Here is a 26,471-nt window from a genome sequence, read left to right as displayed (position 1 = left end):
ATTTTGCAAACTATTTCTCTTCATCTAATGGCGATTTCGATTGGGGAAAAAGGTGCAACATTTTCGAAATTGATAGCAAAATATGAAGGACACTGTGATAGGTTTCGGATCCTCTATCTCGCACAATATTAGGAATTAACAATAGCTTTGCAATGACGCTATCATTTGGTCGAAAATGCAATAAGGAAAAAAGTAGGGTAACACCAGGGCAACATATTTTTTGCGAATCGAAAACGCCATAAGAAATACTTCAATTTTCTATATAAACTAAATTTTAACCAAATTTTCTATAGAAATACAATTTTGACAAAGTTTTCAATAGAAATAAAATTTTGACAAAATTTTCTATAGAAATAAAATTTTGAAGAAATTTTCTATAGAAATAAATTTTTGAAGAAATTTTCTATAGATTTAAAATTTTTAACAAAATTTTCTAAAGAAATAAAATTTTTAAAAAATTTTCTATTGATATAAAATTTTGACAAAATTTTCTATAGAAATAGAATATTGACAACATTTTCTATAGAAATATTTTTTATTAAATATGATTTTTTGTTTGGAAAGTTTTTGGTAAATATTTCTCCAAGATTTGAAATCAAGGTTGCCACAGTTGGTAGAATTCTACCAAAAATTTTAGATTTTTATACTGTTTGGTAGATTGCTATAATTCTTGATGTTTTCGTAGATTTTGCAAACTATTTATCTTCATCTAAAAAATACTTCAATTTTCTATATAAATTTAATTTTAACCAAATTTTTTATAGAAATAAAGTTTTGCAAAATTTTCTATAGAAATAAAATTTTGACAACATTTTTTATAGAAATAAATTTTTGACAAAATTTTTTATAGAAATAAAAGTTTTGAAAACATTTTCTATAGAAATAAAATTTTTGACAAATTTTCGATTTTAACAAAATTTTGACAAAGTTTTCTATTCAAATAACCTTTTTGACAAAATTTTCTATAGAAATAAAATTTTGACTAAATATTTTATAGAAATAAAATTTTGAAAAAAAATTGTATAGGAATAAAGGAACAAAATTTTGACCAAATATTCTATAGAAATAAAATTTTGAAGAAATTTTTTATAGGAATAAAATTTTGACAAAAATTTCTATAGAAATAAAATTTTGAAGAAATTTTCTACAGATATAAAATATTAACAAAATTTTCTAAAGAATTTAAATTTTGAAGAAATTTTCTATAGATATAAAATTTTGACATAATTTTCTATAGAAATAAATTTTTGACAAAATTTTCTATAGAAATAAAATTTTGGCAAAATTTTCTTCCGATCCTATGGCCCTGGTCAGACTCCGAGTATAGGATCACCTGGTAGCTGCTCCCCGCTTCAGTTACAATGTTTCATTATCCTGGTTCACACCTATCTGGCATGCTGCATGATCTAGAGGCTCATGGGTGATGGTTGTCCATCGACAAGACGGTGATTTGTACTGTGATAACAATAAAGAAGATACTGCTACATATAATTATGGATCTTCATCTTCACACAAATATGATCCAGGGCAGCGTTCTGACTGGTCTGTATGGTAATTTGATGTATGCAGATAATTTAAAAGGGTTTCGAATATAACTCCAGGACTCTAAAATGCAATACATACGGATCTCTGATGTCCATGTAGTGAACTGGTGGCGGATATCCTCAAATTTATTGCAGTGAAATAACTGTTTAGATCTCTGAGGTAATTTAAATGTATCCAGTAGGTCGGCATTACATTCACGAAATGCAGAATGGAGTGTTTAAATGTTAATACCTTCCTTACTCTGAGAAATCAAGATGTGCTTTCAATACTGTTACAATCAGGGCTGTGGAGCCGGAGTCGGAGTCTGAAGATTTAGCTGGAGTTGGAGTCGTAAAAATTTTGCTCGACTCCGACTCCGGCTAAACCAAATTTTCACTTCACATTTTTGTAACTAAGCAAGTTTTTACGCAAATTAGTTTCCATTGCGTTATTCATTTGATCAATGTACAGCATGATTGTAAATGAAAATCAACTTCCAATTACGGCTATCTTTTTATTTTTCCTAGAATGTTAGGCTAGCAGATGGGCTGGATCGATCCATTCGAACAATCGAAATTATTTTTTCTTTTGTTTTTTAATTTTATTTTAAGGCCCTATACATATGTGGAATATTGACAGAAAATTTTTTCAAAGCTATTTTTTATAGAAAATTTTGTCAAAATGTTATTTCTATAAAAAGTTTTGTCAAAATTTTATTTCTATAGCAAATTTTGTCAAAAATTTTTTCTATAAAAATTTATTCAAAATTTTATTACTATAGAAATATTTTTTCTATAGAAAATTGAGTCAAAATTTTGTTTCTATAGAAAATTTTGCAAAATTTTATTTCTATAGAAAATTTTGCAAAATTTGGTTTGTTACACAAAAAATTTTTCAAAATTTTATTAATATTGATAACTTTATTTCTATAAAAATTTAAGTCAAAATTGTATTTCTATAGAAAATTTTGCCAAAATTTTATAGTAATAGATTTTTTTATTAGAAAATTTGGTCAAAATTTTATTTCTATAAAAAATTTTGTCAAAATTTTATTTCTATAGAAAATTTAGTCAAAATTTTATTTCTATAGAAAATTTAGTCGAAATTTTGTTTCAGAATTTTATTTACTACACAAAAATTTTTCTAAAATTGTATTTTTATTGATATTTTATTGATAATGTTATTTCTATAAGAAAAAATTGTCAAATTTTATTTCTATAGCAAATTTTCTCAATTTTTTTTTTCTTACTGAAGCGCACTGATACTCACAGCTATAAAAAATGTATTCAACATTTTATTACTATAGAAATATTTTTTTCTATATAAAATTTAGTCAACATTTTATTTCTATAGAAAATGTAGTCAAAATTTTGTTTCTAAAGAATATTTTGCAAAATTTTATTTCTATTGTTAATTTTTTCAATTTTTTATTTCTATAAAAAATTTTGCCAAATTTTATTCCTATAAAAATTTTATTCAAAATTTTATTTCTATATATTTGGTCAAAATTTTATTTCTATAGAAATTTTTTCCAAAATTTTATTTCTATAGAAAATTTAGTCAAAATTTTGTTTCTGTAGAAAATTTTGCAAAATTTTATTTCTATATAAAATTTTGCAAATTTTTTTTTACTAGACAAAAATTTTTCCAAAATTGTATGCTCACTGACACTCACTGCTTAGTCGAAAACTTGTAGAAATGATCAAATTTTTCAATGAATGAATCATAAATGCATTTTTGCGAAATTGTCTAAACAATTATAAATATTTCCCAAATATTGCCCGATATTTTGTAGAAGTCTGATTTGAGATTTTATCAAAATGTAGATCTAAATACAAAGTTGTGCAGAGTAACATATATTATAATCGGCCCGCCCGACTTTAGTCTTTCCTTGCATTTTTATTTTTGTTAAAATTGTGTTACGTGCCATAACGTTAGCTTTAAATTTGAAGTACATAGATTTTGTAGAAGTATATACAATTTTGTCTAAATCGATTCAGATTCAAATTCATGCATATGGGAATATAAACCTTTATATAGCTCGCAACAAATTTAAAGGATGTGAGATAGTATCAATAATTTTGGTTCACAAATACATATACTGTTGGTATCTTCTCATATTATGATGGGTATTTATATCATTATTTTATTTATTAAACATTGCCCTAAATTTGAAATATAGAGTTCAATTGGCATCTAATGTGAAATTAAGACCTTTTTTTACACACATAAATAAATACGATACTTTATATCGATCCACTTAGGGTACCCCCACAATAGAAGTACAAATTAGTGGTATTAAAATGAGATTTAGTTATATTACCCGGAGTCGACTCCGGAGTCGGAGTCGAGCTGGTGAAAAATGCTGGAGTTGGAGTCGGCGTCGAGCAAAATTGGCTCGACTCCACAGCCCTAGTTACAATACCCAGTCCAATAGTTTTATTGAACCCTTCTCAGTTCTTGCTTATATACTCTCAAATTGTTCTACATTGGATTGCTTTATATTTGCAAACCCCTTTGTTTGCCATGGTGCTTGAGGTCCCCTTTGGTTTTACTTTTGGACGTGCTGCATTACATGAACATAGCCAATAAATTATAACATTCTTAGTATATGATAGCTTTGTATTATTCAAGAGAGTTGTATATATTAGTAGCTCCATGACCATCGTTGAGACTTCCATAAAGAGATCAATCGTAGTATGTGAGAGATGTGTGTGTGTGTGTTCGAATCAAACAACACAACATCTATGCTCTGCTGCCCACAAACAGACAATCAAAGTGTGCAACACAATTTACTCCCTACTATAGTGCTCTTAACTAAAGTGAATAGAGTGAAGTATAATCAATTTTCATTAGAGCAAATGACGAGGAAAGCTGATGAGTAGCATGCTTCTAATTAGAAATGATAATCCATTAGGGCTTTTGGGAAGGGTTTTTGTGGATTACAAAGCCAAAATGCTTATCAAACATTGCCAGAAGAGTTTAATGCATTTCTCTTGTATAATGAAATTTTATGGATGATGTGATTAAGGTTTTTTGAACAAAAATATATCGTATATATAGCAATGGTGATATATGTTTGGAATTTGTATATGAGGCCTGATCAAAATCTAAAAATTTTTGTATTTTTATTTATTACTTAATTTATTATAATTACAAATTATAATAAACATATTTATACGGGCACTTGCGACTAGAGGCTATCGGCCTATAAGTTACGTTCGATTCGATACGATTCGATTTTCGAACATACAGTTTATAATAAATGAAGAAGAATAGAATTTATTAACATGTTCTCATATTTATTTATTCATCATATTAACCCTTTCGCCACCGAATTTTTAAAGGTATCGCCATTTTTTTTTCTTTTACTCATGTTGAAGTCATTTACGAAGCGTCTAGCCAAAATTTCGGGTCGCCACGCCCAATCGTTTAGGCGGTTAAAGAGATAGTCACTATCAAACTACACGGAATCAATTCGCCCTTCAATATCACAATATCTGTCCGTCTGTATGTCGATACTTTTCTTTAAATAGTATACAAAAACTTACCTCACAGGTGTTGTGGCTCCTGAGCCACCACGTGATGAACAACTCTGACCATTCGGATGTGTGGGTGACGTATTTGATGTATCATTGCCAGCGGATGTTGCATGTGAAACTAGCCAGGCATCGACAACCTGACGTGTGGCTTTTCTACAAAATAAAGGAAATACAATGTAAAATAACATTATTAGTAAAACGATTAAAAATATGGTATTTATGTAGGATTGAGACAGTTATCATATATAACTTCATCCCGATCGTTATAGAGAGACTATATGGAGGAGGAAAGGCAAGGAGGATATCTTTCGGAACTCTGAATATCTATATAACATAGATGGATCTAAAATGGACAAAGGAATTGGTAGCGAAATTCATTGCGTCGTATACGTTAGATAGCGATTGCCATACCTTTATGGCAGAAATTTGTGCAATCACAAAAGCTGCTGAGTCGGTGTTGATGAGGCCGTTATTCAGAAGCGATATCAGATTTTTCATTGTCAGTCAAACAATCAATGAAGGCCTTGAGCAGCCACCGTTGTGAAATGGTTAGCATGCCTGCCTTGTATAAACGCGGTCGTGGCTTCAAACCCTGTTTTGACTAATCACCAAAAAGTTTTTCAGCGGTGGATTATCTCGTATCGGCAATGCTGGTGAAATTTCTTAGTTTTTAAAAACCTCTCGAAGTGGTTTCACTGCAATGTGGAACGGCCTTCAGACTCGGTTTATAAAAAGGAGGCCCCTTATCGGGTAGCACTCAGTGATAAGAGAGTAGTTCCCACTGTGGTATCACAATGGAATGAATAGTCCAAGTGATCCTGAAATATCGGGCTTCCACTACAACTACCTTCAGGTCTTGGTCCAACTCAAACTTAAGATATAAGGTAGCCAGCCGCTGTCTAGAGAGCTTAGTCCTCACTGAACGGCATACAAACCCTGTGTTGGGTGAAAAAAGAAGCAGATGAGATGTTTAAGGAGGGCGCTCGTGGAACGAATAATGTCCTTACGGAAATTTTTTCCGTTATCTTCATATCATTACAGGTTTGATATCAAATATGATGAACTGGCGAGAATGTTGGGTCTCCTCGGAAGGTTGCGAGCAAACTAAGCTGGTATAGGACGACAAAAAGGGGGATAATTCACCGCTGAAAAACTTGTTGGTGTTAGGACGAAACTAGCATTGAAATGACGACAATTTATATGCAAGACGGGTATGCTAACCATTGCACCACGGCATCGTGCTTCGAAAGAGGTAAAACAAATATGTGCTTCGACTTTTATTCTAACTTCTGTTGTTAATATCCTATCGAGCTTCGAGTGCAACAATAAAATTTTGCTATAATTGACTAGAACTATTTAATTTTTTTTTTAATTGTAAGTCGAAAATGTGGATGGTGTAAAAGAACGAATGGTCCGATAAATAGTTTGGGTGGTTATTGGTGCTGGTTTTTGATGTAAAACAAAAAAATATAAATTTGAACAAATTAAAATTTTTTAAAATTTTTGGGATTTTTCTTCCCAAAAAGGATAATTTACAAAGAACGCCAACAATAATTATATCTTTCAAGTTTGTTCTCACACTATTTTTTGGATAGATTATAGAGCACATAATTGAACAAAAAAATAAAATTCTGCTATTTTTGATTGCAAATATTTTTAAAATATTTTTACTTTTGGAGTATATTTTCGGTAAAAACACCTAATTTATAACAACGAAGGATTTTTGGATGAACGAGTTTTTATCACGTAATGCGTTTTATGCCAGTTTTCTTAGGTTTGAGTTTTCCAATCAAAAAATAAAATTTTGCTAATTTTGAAAAATTAGCGTCATTTTTGGCAAAATTTTGTAAAACAGGTGACAATTTAAATTTGTTCCTCTTTTGGGTCATCTCGGTTGTAATTTGAGGACTTGTAACAAAACAAGATATCTTTGAATTTAATTTCTTTTTATACCCTAAACCACATAGTGGTCAGGGTATAATAAGTTTGATCGGCCAAAAAATGTGCCTACCAGAAATATTGATTTTAGACCCCATAAAATATATACCGATCGACTCAGAATCACCTGAGTCGATCTAGCGCTTGGTGTCCGTCCGTCCGTCTGTCCATGTATTGATCACAGGATTCCGGTCGCAATTATCAACCGATTTGGATGAAATTTGGTACAGGGAGTTGTTTGGGCACAAGGACGAACGCTATTGAATTTGGAAGAAATCGGGTCAAATTTAGATATAGCTCCCATATATATGTATCGCCCGATTTCGACAAATGGGGTCACGTTGCACTTTTTTACTAACCGATAGTCGTCAAATTTAGCACAAAATAATCCTCTGCATCACCCTTTAAGTCTGCAAAATTTCATCGAAATCGGTTCAGATTTAGATATAGCTCCCATATATATGTATCGCCCTATTTTTCTAAATTTGGCTATAAAACCCTTATTTATCAACCGATAGTACTCAAAGTTGGCCAAATGTAATCTTCTATAGCACTAAATGTATGTGCAAAATTTCATCGAAATCGGGTTAGATTGAGATATAGCTCCCATATATGTATCGCCCGATTTTGAAAAATTTGCCCCTAATAACCTTATGTTTGACCATAGAGGCCTCATTTCTTAACTGATCTTCCTCAAATTTTGCACAAGGTAACCTTTTGTGGTATTAATCAAACCCGCAAAATGTTATGCAAATTGGTTCAGATTTACATATAGCTTCCATATATATGCATCGCTCGATTTTCCCAAATTTGGCCATAATGCTCTTATTTATTAACCAATGTTACTCACATTTCAAATTTTGATTTACTAGCCTATCGTATTTGTACGTACTTGTAGCTATTACATAAGAATATTGCTAGATTTTTACAAATTTGGATTTATTACCCACAATAATTGAGCGATTTTCTCTTTTTTTATAATGGGCTTAATATTAGTGGCATACTAACTCCGTAGGTGCAATATCAACTACAGCCAGTGTTGCTAGAAGTAGGGAAAATTCCCTATATTTCTAATATTTAGCGTCTTTTAGGACGTAGGGCCGCAATGTAGGACATTTTCACCCAACACGATTTGTAATAATTTTTACATTTTGGTGGCTCTAGAGGAGGAAATTAGAAGCCGGCAAGGCTTGATCTTTAACAATATGTGGTAACAACAGTTGCCACTCGTGCCAAAAAAAATCTAACAAAATTTAAAGATTACCACAAATCTACCAAACAAATATTTCTATAGAAATTTTTGTTAAAACTTTATTCTTGTAGACAATTTTGTCAACATTTTATTTCTATAGAAAATTTTGCCAAAATTGTATTTCTATAGAAATTTTTTACAAAATATTATTTCTATAAAAAATTTTCTCAAAATTGTATTTCTATCGAATTTTTTCTCAAAATTTTATTTCTATAGAATTTATTATCAAAAATTTATTTCTATAAAAAAATTTCTCAAAAAAATTGTTTATAGAAACTTTTTCAAAAATAGTATTTCTATAGAGATTTAACAAAAAAAAAGTAAGGAAAGTCTAAAGTCGGGCGGGGCCGACTATATTATACCCTACACCACTTTGTAGATCTAAATTTTCGAAACCATATCACATCCGTCAAATGTGTTGGGTGCTATATATAAAGGTTTGTCCCAAATACATACATATAAATATCACTCGATTTGGACAGAATTTGATAGACTTTTACATCTATAGACTCATCTATAGACTCAAAATTTAAGTCGGCTAATGCACTAGGGTGGAACACAATATTAGTAAAAAAATATGGGAAACGTTTAAATCTGAAGCAGTTTTAAGGAAACTTCGCAAAAGTTTATTTATGATATATCGCTCGATATATACGTATTAGAAGTTTAGGAAAATTAGAGTCATTTTCGACTAAGCAGTGGCGATTTTACAAGGAAAATGTTGATATTTTGACCATTTTTGTCGAAATCAGAAAAACATATATATGGGAGCTATATCTAAATCTGAACCGATTTCAACCAAATTTGGCACGCATTGCAACAATGCTAATTCTACTCCCTGTGCAAAATTTCAACTAAATCGGAGTTAAAAATTGGCCTCTGTGGTCATATGAGTGTAAATCGAGCGAAAGCTATATATGGGAGCTATATCTAAATCTGAACCAATTTCAACCAAATTTAGCACGCATAGCAACAATGCTAATTCTACTCCCTGTGCAAAATTTCAACTAAATCGGAGTTAAAAATTGGCCTCTGTGGTCATATGAGTGTAAATCGGGCGAAAGCTATATATGGGAGCTATATCTAAATCTGAACCGATTTCAACCAAATTTGGCACGCATAGCTACAATGCTAATTCTACTCCCTGTGCAAAATTTTAAGCAAATTAGGGTAAAACTCTGGCTTCTGGGACCGTATTAGTCCATATCGGGCGAAAGATATATATGGGAGCTATATCTAAATCTGAACCGATTTCTTCCAAAATCAATAGGGATCTATTCTGAGCCAAAACACATACTTGTGCCAAATTTCAAGTCGATTGGACTAAAACTGCGACCTAGACTTTGATTACAAAAATGTGTTCACGGACAGACAGACATCGCTATATCGACTCAAGAGCCCACCCTGAGCATTTTTGCCAAAGACACCATGTGTCTATCTCGTCTCCTTCTGGGTGTTGCAAACATATGCACTAACTTATAATACCCTGTTCCAAAGTGTGGAGCAGGGTATAATTACTATTTTTGGTAGAATTCTACCAACTGTGGCAACCGTTGTGATAATACAAATTTATTTTCTAGGTTATATGTTATACGTTGCATTTTCATGTTTTAAGATAATAAAGTACTTAGAATCATTTTTATTTTGTATTTTTTTTTAATTTAACGAAAAATATTGCAAGGAAAATTGTTTGGGAATGTATGGGAAAGTAGGGAACTTTTTTTGTTCTTGTAGGGTTTTTCCTGGCAACACTGACTATGAGCTATAGTCAGATTGAGACAAAGCACCCATAAGCATGTACCCCTTAATTTTATTAAATATGCAACTGCGGTTTATCTCCCAGACCTATATCAATGTTATCCCACAAATGCTTATGATTACTAATTCAGTAAGGGTGGTTTAGGGTATGATATAGTCGGCCCAGCCCGACTTTCTACTTTACTTACTTGTTTGATTTTGGTTTATATTTTATATTCAAAAAATAAAAATTGCTAAGTTTTTAAACTTTGCAAAGGCACTGTGCGGTGCACCGTTACACTGGTAAAACAAAGGAGTTGCTTCGCTTGCACGAAAGTGGTCAATTGGTAATGGCGTAGGTCGCCGTAACGGTCGATGGCCGTTCTCCGTTTGTATTCATCAACCTTGGGGTTGAAATAAATGCCATATATTATCGAGAAAATGTCATGAATACAGTACTGAAGTTTTGGTCTGACAAACATTTCGTCCGCCGATCTTGGAGAGTAAGTTTGGCATCAAGGTGTCAATCATCCTAAAACGGCGCTTCCGCAGATATACCGCAAAGCTACTTTCGTGCGGCGTGTGAAGGCTTTGTCGGTCGTTTGAAGGCCATAATTCGTGCCAAACGGGCCCATTTGAACAAATCTAAACTGATTCTAAAATTTGATGTTATTTCCATTGTTTTTCTTTTGGACACACTGAAAAAAAATATTGTCGTGAGACCAAAGATTTCATGTCCTTAAAATACGAATTCGTTTTTTGCTTAACATCGAAGTCGCATTTCTCTGATGTAAAGTTTTTTTCCATGCCCGAAAGACGATGAACTTTTCTATAAAATATTTGTTTCCTTATAATTATGTTAAGTCATTCAAATTAAAAATGGATATCTTAAAATGAAAGAAAATTTTGTTTGACTAAAGTCAACTTGTCTTTAATATTTGTGAAAAATTCTTTAAAATTAAAGAAATTGTCTTTAAATTAGTTGTCTTTTTGCATCTTGACAACAAAGCAAAAAAGTGTTTAAAAATAGAAGACGTTTTACAACACTTTATTTTAAAGACGAATTTTTGCATGAGACATAACATAATTGAAGTCGAGTCGGAATTTGAAAATGTATCTTGTCGGTAACACGTTTTTAAAGGACTTTAATTGCACATGAAGAAAAACAAACAGAAAAAACGAAGAAATTAAAATTTGTTGTCTAAAATCAAGTACGAACAACTTCAATTTAAAAGAAAATTCTGTCTGTATCCTTACTTCAATTCTCCGCTTCTTTGGCTCGGAATCAATTTAAAAATCATTAGTGTAAAGACAAAATCTTTGTAACCGAGCATGCTTTTTTTCAGTGCAATGAAAAAGTCGAAAAAATATAGCCTTTTGCTTTATTGCATTACATAGCAGTTTAGAAAAAAAAGAAACTGTTTGATGGTAAAAATGAACTACCTCGTGCGCAAATTGAACTAACTAGTACTCCACTTTTGGGAATGATATAAAAAATTTTCTTCTACTTTAGCTCACAATGAATTTATGTATACGCTCATTTAATTCTATGAGTATAGAATTTTTGAGACATACTTGGGATAAGGAAAATTTCATTGGGCTGTGAAAAATTTCAAACAAAATAAATAAAATTTAGCTACACACAAAAAATATTTTTTGTCTTCAATCACAGAAATGATAATAGCAATTAAAAAATTAATTGAAGGCCAATTAAAAAATTAATTGATCCAATTAAAAAATTAAGCGATACTATTAATTTTTGTTTAAATTAAATAAATTGTTGAATCAATTAAGTTTTTAATTGAATATTTTTTAAAACTCAATTAGGAATTTATTAGCAAAATTTTTCGTGAAATTATTTTTTGTGTACCAACAAATATTATTTTGCAATAAAAATTAGTTACATTTAGCATTAATTTAACTACGGACTTTTTTTCTGGGTATATACTTAGTTTGTGTTGCCTTTCTCTTTCCCTCTCTCACTTAATTACTCTCAATTGTATTACCTTATAAAATAATCCTGAACAAATTCTTGATTCTCATCCATCCAGGCCTCCATTCGTGCATATTCGGGATCATAATGCCTCTGTGGCGATAGCGGGTGTTGTAGTAAACATAAAGATGCAGATGTATTTTGGTTTTGTTGTTGTTGTGTTAGTGATTGCTGTTGCTGTTGCTGGTACTGATGCTGTTGATATGTGGCCAGGGGGACACCGGTACGATTGCTCATTAGAAGATTTTGTTCTGAACCATAGCCTGTGCCCCCCAGCTCCGTGGGCATTCTACCAAGCCCGAAACTACCACTTCCACCTCCTCCAATACCGCCACTACTACTACTGCTACCGTAAACGCTTAAGCTATTGTGTGGATTAGAGTTGAAGGTGAATAATTGAGCAGGATTTGAGGGTTCTTCTATGCTGCGCAAGTGTAAACCTAAAAAAAGAAAGGAAAATTTGGTAATTAGTTATAGTATGATAAAGTCATAAGTAAAATAAATATTGTAGAAAATATATGAATAAAATTTAGTAATTTTTATTAATTTATTTTATTTTATTTTTTATTTTATTTTATATTATTTTATTTTATTTTATTTTATTTTATTTTATTTTATTTTATTTTATTTTATTTTATTTTATTTTTCATTTTATTTTATTTTATTTTTTTGTTTGTTTCTGAATACCCTGTTTTCAATAAAAAGCTTGGATCCTCAATCAGTTCTATATTTCAATAAAATATTTTTTTATAATTTTTAAGTGTTAATATCACCAATCAAAAATGAATGATTTTATAATTTAAAAAACAATCGAAAAATAAATATAATATATTAATAACGCCAGCATAGAAAAATATGTCAATGAAAATATTTTTATATGCAGTTAATATTTTTCAATTTAAAAGAATTTGTTGTTTTTTTTTTAAGAAACCTCAAATATTCCATTTCCTCCAAGATCCTGTGCTCTATTCTTAAACTTCATGCTATACTTAAAGTTCATATCCGTTGTCTTTTTTTCATTCATCTTTAATTTCCTTTCGTTCTTATTGTTATCTATTTATGGTTCCATTGTGGTTATCTATTTATTTCAGTATATATGTGTGTGTGTGTGTAGGAATATGATATCTTTGGCAGGATGTCGCCAAAGATGAATGGACTTTTAAGTACAAATGCCTGAAACATTGACTTCCTTTGTTAGTCAACAAAAGATATGCCATTGAATATGAATGATATACCATCCTAAAAATAAATTTTCTACCCTATGAGAAAATGCACTAAAACACACACACATATGTATATGTATGTGAATGCATTTGCATTGATAGCCTTGACTATGTATGTGAACCTTTATAAGGATGCATCACTTTAGTATTTATATCCAATGAATATGTATGCTCCCTACAATTACACCTAAGCCTGAAATTACCACCACTACTACTACTATAGATACTCATACATATTCAGGTATGCACAATAGGTTTATGAAAGGATGCACTCGGTAAACATTGAATATTTTTCCAAACCTTCACCATTCATCCAACCAAGTCATCTAAGAAGCCATCCAACAAACATCACAAGGAGAATTACATGGACTGCTTCCAGATTATACATGGCCAACAAATGTCAGCAAGCTTTCCATTTGCATGAAGTGAGAAAACGTAAAATCAGCACAGTGGTAGTGTGTATAGCTTTATTCAATTTACAAATTAGTGCAATTGGCATATATAAGACCTGCCATACAAAAATATTTAAATTAATTTAATACTATATTTACTTTAATTTTAATCTAAATTTTAATTTTAATGGATCATTTGAATTAAAATTCAAATCGAAATAAACCCGAAACTCAATTTAAATTAATTAAATATAAATTAAAATAAACAAAACATAAATACAAAACACGGAATACATATGAAAAACTGATCATAAGATAAATATTATAACTTTAACTTTTATTTTAATGTAACTTTAGATTTTTTTTATGATAACTGACATTTTAATTTTAAATAGAAATAAGTTCAATTTAATAATAATATTTATGTAATTTTAATATCTATAGGCGAACCACATTTAAAATTAAAATTACAATAAAAATTAAAATTAAAGTTAAAATTAAAATTAAAATTAACATTAAGATTAACATTAAAATTAACATTAAAATTAAAACAACAAAGTAAAGTAGAAAGTCGGGCGGGGCCGACTATATCATACCCTAAACCACCATTAGAGAATTAGTAATCATAAGCATTTGTGGGGTAACATATAGGTCTAGGAGATAAACCGCAGTTGCATATTTAAGAAAATTAAGGGGTACATGTCTATGGGTGCTTTGTGTCGATCTGACTATAGCTCATAGTCAATGTTGCCACGGAAAATACTATATTTTTCGATAAATTTAAAAAAATTTTATGGTTCTAAGTACTTTATTATCTTAGAACATGAACTTGCAACGTATATAACTTAGAATATAAATTTGTATTACCACCACGGTTGCCACAGTTGGTAGAATTCTACCCAAATTAGTAATCTTTTTTGTTAAATCTCTATAAAAATAAAATTTTGGAAAATGTTTCTATAAACAAATTTTTGTGAGAAATTTTTCTATAGAAATAACATTTTGACAATAAATTCTATAGAAATAAAATTTTGAGAAAAAATTCCACAGAAATAAAATTTTGAGAAAATTTTTTATGGAAATAATATTTTGAAAAAAATTTCTATAGAAGTACAATTTTGACAAAATGTTCTATAGAAATAAAATGTTGACAAAATTCTCTACAGGAATAAAGTTTACCACACATTGTTAAAGATCATGCCTTGCCGGCTTCTAATTTCCTCCTCTAGAGCCACCAAAATGTAAAAATTATTACAAATTGTGTTGAGTGAAAATGTCCTACATTGTGGCCCTACGTCCCTACAGGATGCTAAATATTAGAAAAATAAATAAATTCGTAATATGGAATACATATGAAAAACTGATCATAAGCTATATATAATAACTTTCATTTTAATGTAATTTTAGATTTTATTATGATAACTGTAATTTTAATTTTAAATAGAAATAAGTTAAATTTAATTATAATATTTAATATTCATATCTGCACCCAAAAAAAAAAAAAAACGTTTAAAAAAGTGTACCGAACGTTTTTTCATTTTTTGAATTTCTTCGAAAATTTCAAACATGTATCATCAAAAAAAATTTTTTTTTGTTACAAAATTTTTATTTTTGCAATAAAAAAAATAATTTTTGATTCCAAAGTCCATTTCGTTTATATCTAACAAATATTTTTTTTCTGACCTTAAGTTTTTAATAAGACGCATTTTGATGTTTCATAGTAACACACAAAAAAATTTCTGGTTCAATTACGAAACTAATTGATCCAATTAATTTTTTAATTGAAATGTCTTCTATCACAGAAATAATAGTACCAATTAAAAAGTTAATTGAAAGTCTATTAAAAAATGTATTGATCCAATTAAAAAATAAATTGATACTATTGATCTTGTGATTTTGTTTTCAATTAAAAAATTTATTGAATCAATTAAATTTTTGATTGATTTTTTACTCAATTAAGATTTTAATTGGAAAAATTTTCGTGAAATTTTTTTCTATGAATATAGTAGTATGTAATGTCGAACATCTTTTCGGAATCTTCCGGGCATTATTGAAATATATGTAAAAAAAACATGGTCTTCGGTCGAAACAGGGATCGAACACACGACCCTTTGTATGCGAGGCGGGCATGCTAACCATTGATCCATGGTGGCCAACTAAATGAATGTTTCTGTCAATTTAATAATTTCTTCTACATTTTTACGAGGAATTGAGAAAGATGTGAAGGAAGATGCAATTAGCCAGAAATTTTTTTGGTTAGAAAAGCAAATGGGAAACGATATTTGTTTGTCAAAAGTTTCGTTTGGAAGGAAAGAATTTTTTTTTGCGTGTATAGACGAACTACAGTACTTCATATTTTGTAATAACTTTTGTCCTTTTCTCCCCGCAAATATTTGCTAGATTGTCTCATAGTGGAAAATATTTCCATAAAAATATCGTTTTAGATACTTTTTTTTCGAACAAGCATTTACTGGCAAATAGAAAACCTTTAAAATGTTTTTGCTGAAAGCAGAATGCCATTAAGGTCACACTATAATACCTAGTACGCATATATTTCATGCTGTAAACGTGAAAGTGTATCATTTGAATAGACATTTTAGCTGGGTAGGAATAGTAATACCAAAAGCACAGCTTCGAATACAGCACCACAGGCGATGTCATCGTATTCACAACTAAACAAAAGAATTTTTCTACGTACAAGTGAAGCATTTTTGATTGCTATGTATGCGGTTGATATTGTAGGACTTTGATTAAGCTGTAAGAGTTTCCAAGATTAAATAGAGCAATTTATCACATGTTGGCAAATTTGAATGACACATACAACTGTAAGCCAACATTTTTTCTATGGAAATGTGGCTACGGGCATATGTGGTGCTATATCCGACATTGCGAATTCCGTAAATGATAAAATATAGCCATGTGTTGGTAGAAGGATAAGTCGATATATATATCTTAGCGAAAATTTCAATCTTAAATATTTGTAAGTTTTTGTTCAGCGGTTTTTAAGGGAAACTTTTCTTTGAAACGTTCGAATGTAATTCACAATGGGTTTGGTGAATTTGACGAATTTATTTTTGACAATTGGTTGATAGTTTCACTGCAAGTACAAGATGCAGATGAGGATTAAATAAGGCACTTTAGTTTTTGATCGGTTTACATAGAAGGGTATATACACAATAATGGACCAATATGGTAAAAGGTTTGACTGCCCAGCAAAAAAAATTGGAAGTTGTTCCACAAACATCCCATCCCAGAATCCCCCATCGAGTTTTTTCAACTTCCGATGCAGTCCTTTTGGACAAGTCCATAAACATTTCTTCTAAAGCGCATCGTGGGATCCCCCAATAATTTTTTTCCACTTCCGATGCAGTCCTTTTGGACAAGTGCACAAACATTTCTTCTAAAGCGCATCTTGGGATCCCCCAATGATTTTTTTCTACTTCCGATGCAGTCCTTGTGGACAAGTATTAGAAAGAACGCAATCAGGCTATTTTAAGTGCAAATTTTGTACGTTTAAATTTTACAAAAAAATAGAAAACTAATAAAAAAAAACTAAAAAAAATTGAAATTAATAAAAAAGTAAAAAAAATAAATTTCATCCCTGCTGGGATTTGAACCTGTGCCGTTTAATTTTTTCGCTTTCATGGAAGTTCTTTTGATAAGGTTTTGCAAATTACGAGAATTTTTATTTTTTTATTTATACGAAAATATATGCCGAAAATAAAAAATAAAAACGATGCATGACATAAAAAATAATTTTTTAGAAAATATTTGATAAAAAAAAAATTGCCGCTGTTGAGATTTGAACCTGCGTTTCTTATTTTTTCGTTCATACTAATAAAGAACATCTCGAGAAGCAATTAGAATGTTATTCATTGGTGTTGTATTACGATCATATCACAAACATTTGAATTGACCTTTCGACGCATCATGTTCAATGGCGTTTGTGGCTGAGTGTGCTAAGGTGTTCTGTTATGGTGCCAGCAAACCCTGGTTCAACCCCTGGTCGGAGCGAAAAAGTTTTTCAAATTGTAAAAATTAGATAATAATTTTTTTTCGCTTTTTAAATTTCTTCATTCAAATTAACTTCCAGGGCACAACTTCTAAAGCAATGCAAAGGATCCAAAAAGGGAGTACTTCCGTCCTATGACAAGCCCATGTAAAACTCATTAGAGATGATACAAGTTTGCACTACTTCCGGATCACAGATTGGGGATCCAAACTACTTTTTTGGAAGCTCTTTTTTTCTGGGTGGTTATTGGAAACCATGTGCGAGGGTTGCCTTTTGTATTTCGGAATTAGAGAACAAAAACAAATATTAATCATTGAAACATCTCTATATTGTTTTTCAAAATATTCCCCACAAGATCTATACATTGTTTCTTGCGATTGAACCACTTGTCGTAGCTCTTTGGCCACTCTGATTGAGGTATCTCCAAAATATACATTCTGCCTCTTCAGTCGAAAAACATTAACTTTTTTATTATTATTTTTTTATTTTCATTTATTTATTTATTTATTTTAATTTTATTTCTTCCTTTATTATACCCTCCACCATAGGATTGGGGGTATATTAACTTTGTCATTCCGTTTGTAACACATCCAAATATTGCTCTAAGACCCCATAAAGTATATATATTCTGGGTCGTGGTGGAATTCTGAGTCGATCTGAGCATGTCCGTCTGTCCGTCCGTCCGTCTGTTGAAATCACGCTAACTTCCGAACGAAACAAGCTATCGACTTGAAACTTAGCACAAGTAGTTGTTATTGGTATAGGTCGGATGGTATTGCAAATGGGCCATATCGGTCCACTTTTACGTATAGCCCCCATATAAACGGACCCCCAAATTTGGCTTGCAAGGCCTCTAAGAGAAGCAAATTTCATCCAATCCGGCTGAAATTTGGTACATGGTGTTAGTATATGGTCTCTAACAACCATGCAAAAATTGGTCCACATCGGTCCATGATTATATATAGCCCCCATATAAACCGATCACCCGATTTGGCTTGCGAGGCCTCTAAGAGAAGCAAATTTCATCCGATCCGGGTGAAATTTGGTACATGGTGTTAGTATATGGTCTCTAACAACCATGCAAAAATTGGTCCACATCGGTCCATAATTATATATAGCCCCCATATAAACCAATCACCAGATTTGACCTCCGGAGCCTCCTGGAAGACCAAAATTCTTCTGATTCAGTTGAAATTTGGTACGTGGTGTTAATATATGGCCTCAAACTCCCATGCAAAAATTGGTTTAAATCGGTCCATAATCATATATAGGCCCCATATAAACCGATCCCCAGATTTGACCTCCAGAGCCCCTTGGAAGAGCAAAATTCTTCCCATTATTTCAACCGAATGTACGTGATGTTAGTATATGGTATCCAACAACCATGCAGGAATTGGTTCCTATCAGCACATAATTATATATAGCTCCCATATAAACCGATCCCCAGATTTGACCTCCGGTGCCTTTTGTAGAAGCAAAATTCATCCGATCTGCTTGAAATTTGGTACGTGGTGATCGTATATGATATGCCAAAAGTGGTCCATATCAGTCCATAATCATATATAGCCCCATATAAACCGATCTCGAGATTTGGTTTTGGAGCCTCTTGGAGGAGCAAATTTCATCCGAGTGAGTTGAAATTTGGTACATTGTGCTAGTATATGGTCATTGATAACCAGTTTTAAGATACCACAACCCAAGTACTTCGATTGTGGATGACAGTCTTTCGTAGAAGTTTCTACGCAATCCATTGTGAAGGGTACATAAGATTCGGCCTGGCCGAACTTACGGCCGTATATACTTGTTGAATAATTAATTCGTATAAATAAAATGATACGTAAAGAAATAAAAAGAAGTCATTCTTTACCAAGTCAGGACTATACGGCGGATGAATCATCAAATCGATATTTTGGGTGCTCTAAAATGCAGTTGCCTGAGCCGATATGTGAGAGCTCGCATTGTCGTTGAGAACAGTAATCCGTCTTCCGCGGTTAGTTTTCCTGATTTTTTAGAACGCAACTGGTAAACAAATGGTACCACTCAGAATTAACTATTTTACATTATTCTAGTATTATTGCGATATGTATTTTTTTCCGAAAAAACAGGCGATCGCTTAGAAGTGCTTAGTGGACGAGCTACTTTTGTTGGATTTGGTTCACAAAGAAACACCCATACAGTCGACTTCTCTTTGCTTTTGGGCTCATATGCGTAAATACACGATTCATCACCTGCGACATCATAGACGTGTTCGAAGTGATCAATACGAACGCAGTGCTTCGAGCATTTTTTCGACCAATCGACAAGAGCCTGGTTTTGAAGGAGTAATAAATTGTGTGGTATACAAATTTTATTTACGGTCAAATTTTCATGCAATATGGAATGTATGCTGGGACAACAGTTGCATAGGGTTTTCTCAATCTTACGATAAGTCTCATGACGGTGATCAATGATTTCCGGAACAACAACTGATTTTGGACGACCTTCACGAAATTCATTTTGGAGAGAACTACGACCTCGGCTAAATTCATACATACTTGAAGGAGCTTCATTGCCAAAAATTGAATTAAGGCGAGATGAAGGCAGATTGCAACACTTGATTTGCCTAATCCGAAAAACTTTAAAAGAAACCCCTTTTAATGAAAACACGTACCAAAATTCTATTGGATCGGAGAATATTTGCTCAAGCAATATGTTAGGCTTCAGATGCCAAATCTTGGGATCGGTTTTATTAGGGTTATATCTACATGTAGTTCGATAGCTTGTTTCGTTTGGAAGTTAGCGTGTTTCTACAGACGGATGGACGGACGGATGCTCTTGTGGGCGAACCGCTGGACTGACGGACTGATGGATCGCAAGATTAACACATAATTTTAATAATATTCGGTGCATTACAAACGGAATGGCAAAGTTAGTATGCCCTCCATTCTATGGTAGAGGGTATAAAAAAACCGGCACAGAAAAATGATCCGCCTTGTGCGAAAATTTTACTAAATTTGATTAAATTTTTTGAGATTTCCATAAAGCGTTTTAAGATAAAGACAATTTTCTGACATTTTTATTATTTAAATACCCCATTTAACCGTTAAATGCACAAGATCATCGATTCCTCCGAAAAAAATATATAATATGCAAAATTATAAATAAAGAACATTTGTATACCAGATTTAAAACTTATGGGTTTTTTATTAAAAAAAAAATAGAGGTTGTCTTGTAAAAAATACAGTGAGCATTAAACTAAGTTTTTATTTACAAATAAACAACTTGATTTTGGTAGAGAATAGAGATATATTTTATACTACTTAGTTTTTTACCAATATATCTCTGGTAAATATTATTGATCTTCCAATTTATAGTTTTTTTTTTTTTTGAATTTTTGGTCAAAATTTGATTTTTAATTTTGATTGCAGATTACTCAGAAGTACAACAAATTTTCCTGAAAAATATATTTTAGAAATAGCGTTATGATGTATTAAATACAACAAACTTAATTTCATAGCATTCGGTAAAAATTTTAGGACGTATGATTTTTTTTCTGGTTGTATCTTAAAAGTTACAGGGCGCATTTAAGGGTTAACAAGTTCTTCCATTTCATGACAGGAAAAATTAACAAAAAATAAAGAAAAGAATCATTGGCACCAAATCTTTACCACATTAACCACCAAAGTTTTCTTCTTCTTAAAGTTTTTCGTACGGTTTTTGCATTTTATTTCCACGTTATTTCATAATATTTTTGAAACATACTTGGAATAATGAAAAATTCATTGGGCTAAGAAAACTTTCCCAAGAAATTGTAAAAATTAAAATTTACCATCAGTTCACCGTCCATTGTAACATCCTAAGAGGTGAAATTCTCTCGCAACTGAGATTCAGCCCATGACCCTTTGTATGTAAGGTGGGTATTAAAACATTATGTGGCTTAGGAGCTCAAAATTTTCTGCGCAATTTTTTTTTTTTTTTTTTTGCCTACCAAAGTGTTTCCTTTGTATACGTCTCCAGAAAATATCATAATAACAGTAACCATATTAAATTTACAAAATTGTAACCATATTTTCAAGTAAACTCATATCCTTGAAATCACACAAAGCAATGTAATATAAAATGTGTCCTTCAGTCTTGGATTCATAATCATTTCTTTTGTTTTCAGTTCCTTTAATTTTTACCATATAACACTTCTCGTGTTTCTCGCCAAAGGGGGGAATGAATTTAGCTACACGCTTTTTGCTCCTTGCTCCATTTACATAATTGTTATTTAAGACGATGTCAGTCAGGATGGCTGGCTGGCTGGCTGGCTGGCATTTGTATCAAGCAATGTAACTGGGTGCTGGTTGGCTGGCTGCCTTGTTGGTTGTTGGGTTTGATGTCTGACGACAGGAAGACATTTGTAAACATTTTGCCAATGTTATCTTGAGCCCTATGAGTTATGCATTTGCTCACACGAAATTTATAGGCCCTTTTTTTTGGGTTAAATTAGTCTTCCGAAAATATGGCAATGATAATGGTGACGATGACGATGACTATGGTGGTGATGATCATGACAATGATTAGAACACAGTAAGGGAGGATTGGTTAGTGGCTTTTGCTTAACATGGTAGTGAAATATATTTCATTTCGTATCATTTTCCATTGCCTTTATGGGTGGAATGTGAATGTGGAAATTAATCTTAATGTTTGTTTTTAGATCTTATTGCCAGCATCATCATGTCATCCATTCATCCTGAAGTCATGTAAGCACGCAAGGATATATGTTAGCGTCAATATTTGATTAAGTACTTCCATATATTTTATGGCCGCTCCCTCCCCTCCCCACACTTTTCATTCTCCATGCAATAGATGTGACACATGTATAATGTTGCTTTTGTCGAAAGCATCGGGAAAAGTTTATTATTTTTAAATGTACGAAAAAAAGTACGACAATGATTGATGGTTCTAACTCTGTATTAAAGATTTTTGTTTTTTTTTTCGCTTATTTTTATTTCGTTGTTGTAAATCCCGGGAGTGGTATTTGTTTTCTCTTTGGCGGGATTATTGAAGCATTTGTCATTAAAGTTTAAAGACAATGATGGATATGTTAAAATAAAAATGTTGTAATTCGTAATGGTATTTTGTGAAGTAATCTACAGTTATTCATGGGTGGTGAGGAAAGAAATAAATATCAAGAAAAAAATAGAAGGTGGAGATTTTCGATTATAAGGTTATATGTAAATTTGTTTTTGTGTATTTTAGAAAAATCACAGAAACCCATTTAAAACTACTAAATCAAAGTAGAACAAAAACTTCGTTGTACAATTATTCAATAGAACATTTACGTTATTTTCAAACAAGTAGGGCTGAAGCCGTTTCAAATTTTATGTACACTCTTCCATAGATCGTGAAAAAAACACTATTAAAGCCAATGTCACACAATCGAATTGCTAATATTGTGGTAAAGGCCATAGATGGAAACGTATGATTGAACTTCTTAAGATTGTTTTCTAAACTGAAAGCTATTTTATCTGTACTGTACTGTAGCTGTGCTAATTATAGTTACAACACCATATGCATACATTCTAATATAAACTTGAAGCCTATTTTACTCTATATATATTGGTACGATAATTTATTTTGGTAGAATTAGAATTTGTGGCTTTTTGTAGATTTTGCAAAATATTCCCATCCACATAAGGGTTACTTCAATTTTCTGCAGAAATAAAATTTTGACAACATTTTCTATAGAAAAAAAAGAACCGAAACATGTACAGTCCAGGCGTGTATAGATTTGTATCTGGCGTTTTCTTTTCAATGGCTCTATTAACCATGTTCCTTAATCTGTATCTGTCCATAAAGCTCGAAAAATAATTGTATAATTAGATATAATGCATTTGGACGTCAATTGCCTGTTTCGGTATCAGGCTAACATGTAATATAATAAGAAAAAAAATTTTGACAAAATTTTCTATAGAAATAAAGTTTTGACAAAATTTTCTATAAAAATAATATTTTGACAAAGTTTCCTATAGAAATAAAATTTTAACAAATTATCTATAGAAATAAAAATTTGACAAAATTTTCTATAGAAATAAAATTGCTATAAAAATAAAATTTTGACAAAATTTTCTATAGAAATAAAATTTTGACAACATTTTCTATAGAGAGAAAATTTTGACAAAATTTTCTATAGCGATAAAATTTTGACATATTTGTCTGTAGAAATAAAATGTTAAAAAAATTTTCTGTAGAAATAAAATTTTGACAAAATTTTCTATAGAGATAAAATTGTGACAAAATTTTCTATAGATATAAAATTTTGACAAAATGTTCTATGGAAATAACATTTCCATAAAAGTTTCTATATAAATAAAATTTCGACAAAATTTTCTATATAAATAAAATTTTTACAAAATTTTCTATAGAAATAAAGTTTTGATAAAATTTTCCATAGAAATACAGTTTTAACAAACTTTTCTAAGGAAATATAATTTTGATAAAATTTTTTATAGAAATAAAATGTTGACCAAATTTTTTGTAGGTATACAATTTTGACAAAATTTTCTACACAAATAAAATTTTGACAAAATTTTCTATACAAATAAAATTTTTAAAAAATGTTCTATAGAAAAAAATTTTTTTGACAAAATTTTCTATAGAGATAAAATTTTGACAAAATTTTCTGTAGAAATAAAATTTTGACAAATTTTCTATAGAAATAAATTTTTGACAAAATTTTCTATAGAAATAAATTTTTGACAAAATCTTTTATAAAAATAAAATTTTTACAAAATTTTCTGTAGAAAAAAATTTTTGACAAAATTTTTTATAGAAATAAAATTTTTGTTGTTTTTTATTTCAGCTTAAAACCATACATTGACTAAACTACAAGAGTAGCTTAACCAACAGAGGAAAAGAATGTTTGTCAATTTTATTTGGGCAAAGCCCTATAGACTGCAAGATGGTTGGATGTACAGCTGTTTCGGAATTACCACATTCCTCATCAGCATCCTCTACTTGCAGCAAAACTATCAACCAATTATCAGAATAAATTGGGGTAATTCACTCAACCCAACGTGAACTACACTTGAACCTCCCGAAAAAGGGTTTGATAGTCGGCTACTGCCTAAACAAATTTGCCAGCATATCTCTTTTCCTTTGCCAAACTCAAATCATCGATTTGTATGTATTTGGCTGGGTTTGTTTTTGAGCGTGCGTCCTCTATCTTCATTCGTTTTGTTTGTTATTGTTGGCTTCTCTTCAATCGTTATTGTTGTTTTTTTGTTTTTTGATCTCAGCTTAAAGCCATGCATTGACTAAACTACAAGTGTAGCTTAACCAACAGAGGAAAAGTATGCTTGTCAAATTTATTTGGGCAAAGCCCTATAGACTGCAAGATGGTTGGATGTACAGCTGTTTCGGAATTACCACATTCCTCATCAGCATCCTCTACTTGCAGCAAAACTATCAACCAATTATCAGAATAAATTCGGGTAATTCACTCAACCCAACGTGAACTACACTTGAACCTCCCGAAAAAGGGTTTGATAGTCGGCTACTGCCTAAACAAATTTGCCAACATATCTCTTTTCCTTTGCCAAACTCAAATCATCGATTTGTATGTATTTGGCTGGGTTTGTTTTTGAGCGTGCTTCCTCTATCTTCATTTGACAAAATTTTCTGTAGAAATAAAATTTTGACAAAATTTTCTATAGAAATAAAATTTTGAAAAATTTTCTATAGAAATAAAATTTTGACAAAATTTTCTGGAGAGATAAAATTTCGACAAGATTTTCTGGAGAGATAAAATTTCGACAAAATTTTTTATAGAAATAAAATTTTGACAAAATATTGTAAAGAAATAAAATTTTGGCAAAATTTTCTAAAGTGCTAACAATTTTTATAGAGATAAAGTTTTCTATAGAGATAAAATTTTGACAACATTTTCTATAGAGATAAAATTTTGACAACATTTTCTATAGAGATAAAATTTTGATAAAATTTTCTATAGAAATAAAGTTTTGACAAAATTTTCTATAGAGATAAAATTTTGACAAAATTGTCTATAGAGATAAAATTTTAACAAAATTTTCTATAGAGATAAAATTTTGACAAAATTTTCTGTAGAGATAAAATTTTGACAAAATATTCTATAGAGATAAAATTTCGAAAAATTTTTCTATAGAACTAAAGTTTTGACAACATTTTCTATAGAGATAAAATTTTGACAACATTTTCTATAGCTATAAAATTTTGACAACACTTTCCATAAAGATAAAACTTTGTCAAAATTTTCTATAGAAATAAAATTTTGACAAAATTTTCTATAGAGATACAATTTTGACAAAATTTTCTATAGAGATAAAACTTTGACAGTATTTTATATAGAAATAAAATTTTGACAAAATTTTCTATAGAAATAAAAGTTTGACAAATTTTCTATAGAAAAATAATTTTACAAAATTTTCCATAGAGATACAATTTTGACTAAATTTTCTAAAGAAATACAATTTTGACAAATTTTTCTAAAAAGATAAAATATTGATATTTTCTAGAGAGATAAAATTTAGACAAAATTTTCTAGAGGGATAAAATTTTGACAAAATTTTTTATAGAGATAAAATTTTGACAAAATTTTTAATAGAAATAAAATTTTGACAAAGTGTTCTATAGAAATAAATTTTTGACAAAATATTTTATAGAAATAAAATTTTGACAAAATTTTCTATAGAGTTGTGACAAAGAGCAATAGTCAATTTTACAGGTGGTGAATTAAATGTGAATGAATTTCGCTAATTAGATTTCTCACACACAGATATTTGTATGAAAAAAACATGTTATGACACAAAAAATATTGTCGTTGGAATTGGTTACACTTCGTGTCAGCTACCATG

General features: G+C 30.6%; 1 protein-coding gene across 8 annotated transcripts in view; it reads right to left on the bottom strand.

Moving 5' to 3' along the window:
• Positions 1 to 26,471, bottom strand: part of Pde11 (Phosphodiesterase 11) — a 355,629-nt gene that overhangs the window by 91,211 nt on the left and 237,947 nt on the right. For all 8 annotated transcript variants that reach the window (XM_075296862.1, XM_075296864.1, XM_075296859.1 and 5 more), the window contains 2 exons: positions 12,000 to 12,426; positions 5,076 to 5,219 (listed from right to left, as the gene is read on the bottom strand). In XM_075296862.1, coding sequence (XP_075152977.1) covers positions 5,076 to 5,219; positions 12,000 to 12,274 — 419 coding nt within the window. In that variant the 5' untranslated portion in view covers positions 12,275 to 12,426. The remainder of the gene's footprint in view (positions 1 to 5,075; positions 5,220 to 11,999; positions 12,427 to 26,471) is intronic.

The sequence above is a fragment of the Haematobia irritans genome, chromosome 2 (assembly GCF_050003625.1).
Source record: "Haematobia irritans isolate KBUSLIRL chromosome 2, ASM5000362v1, whole genome shotgun sequence".
Lineage (NCBI taxonomy): Eukaryota > Metazoa > Arthropoda > Insecta > Diptera > Muscidae > Haematobia > Haematobia irritans.
Note: the sequence above shows the minus strand (reverse complement) of the source record. Positions and strands in the feature narration are given on the sequence as shown.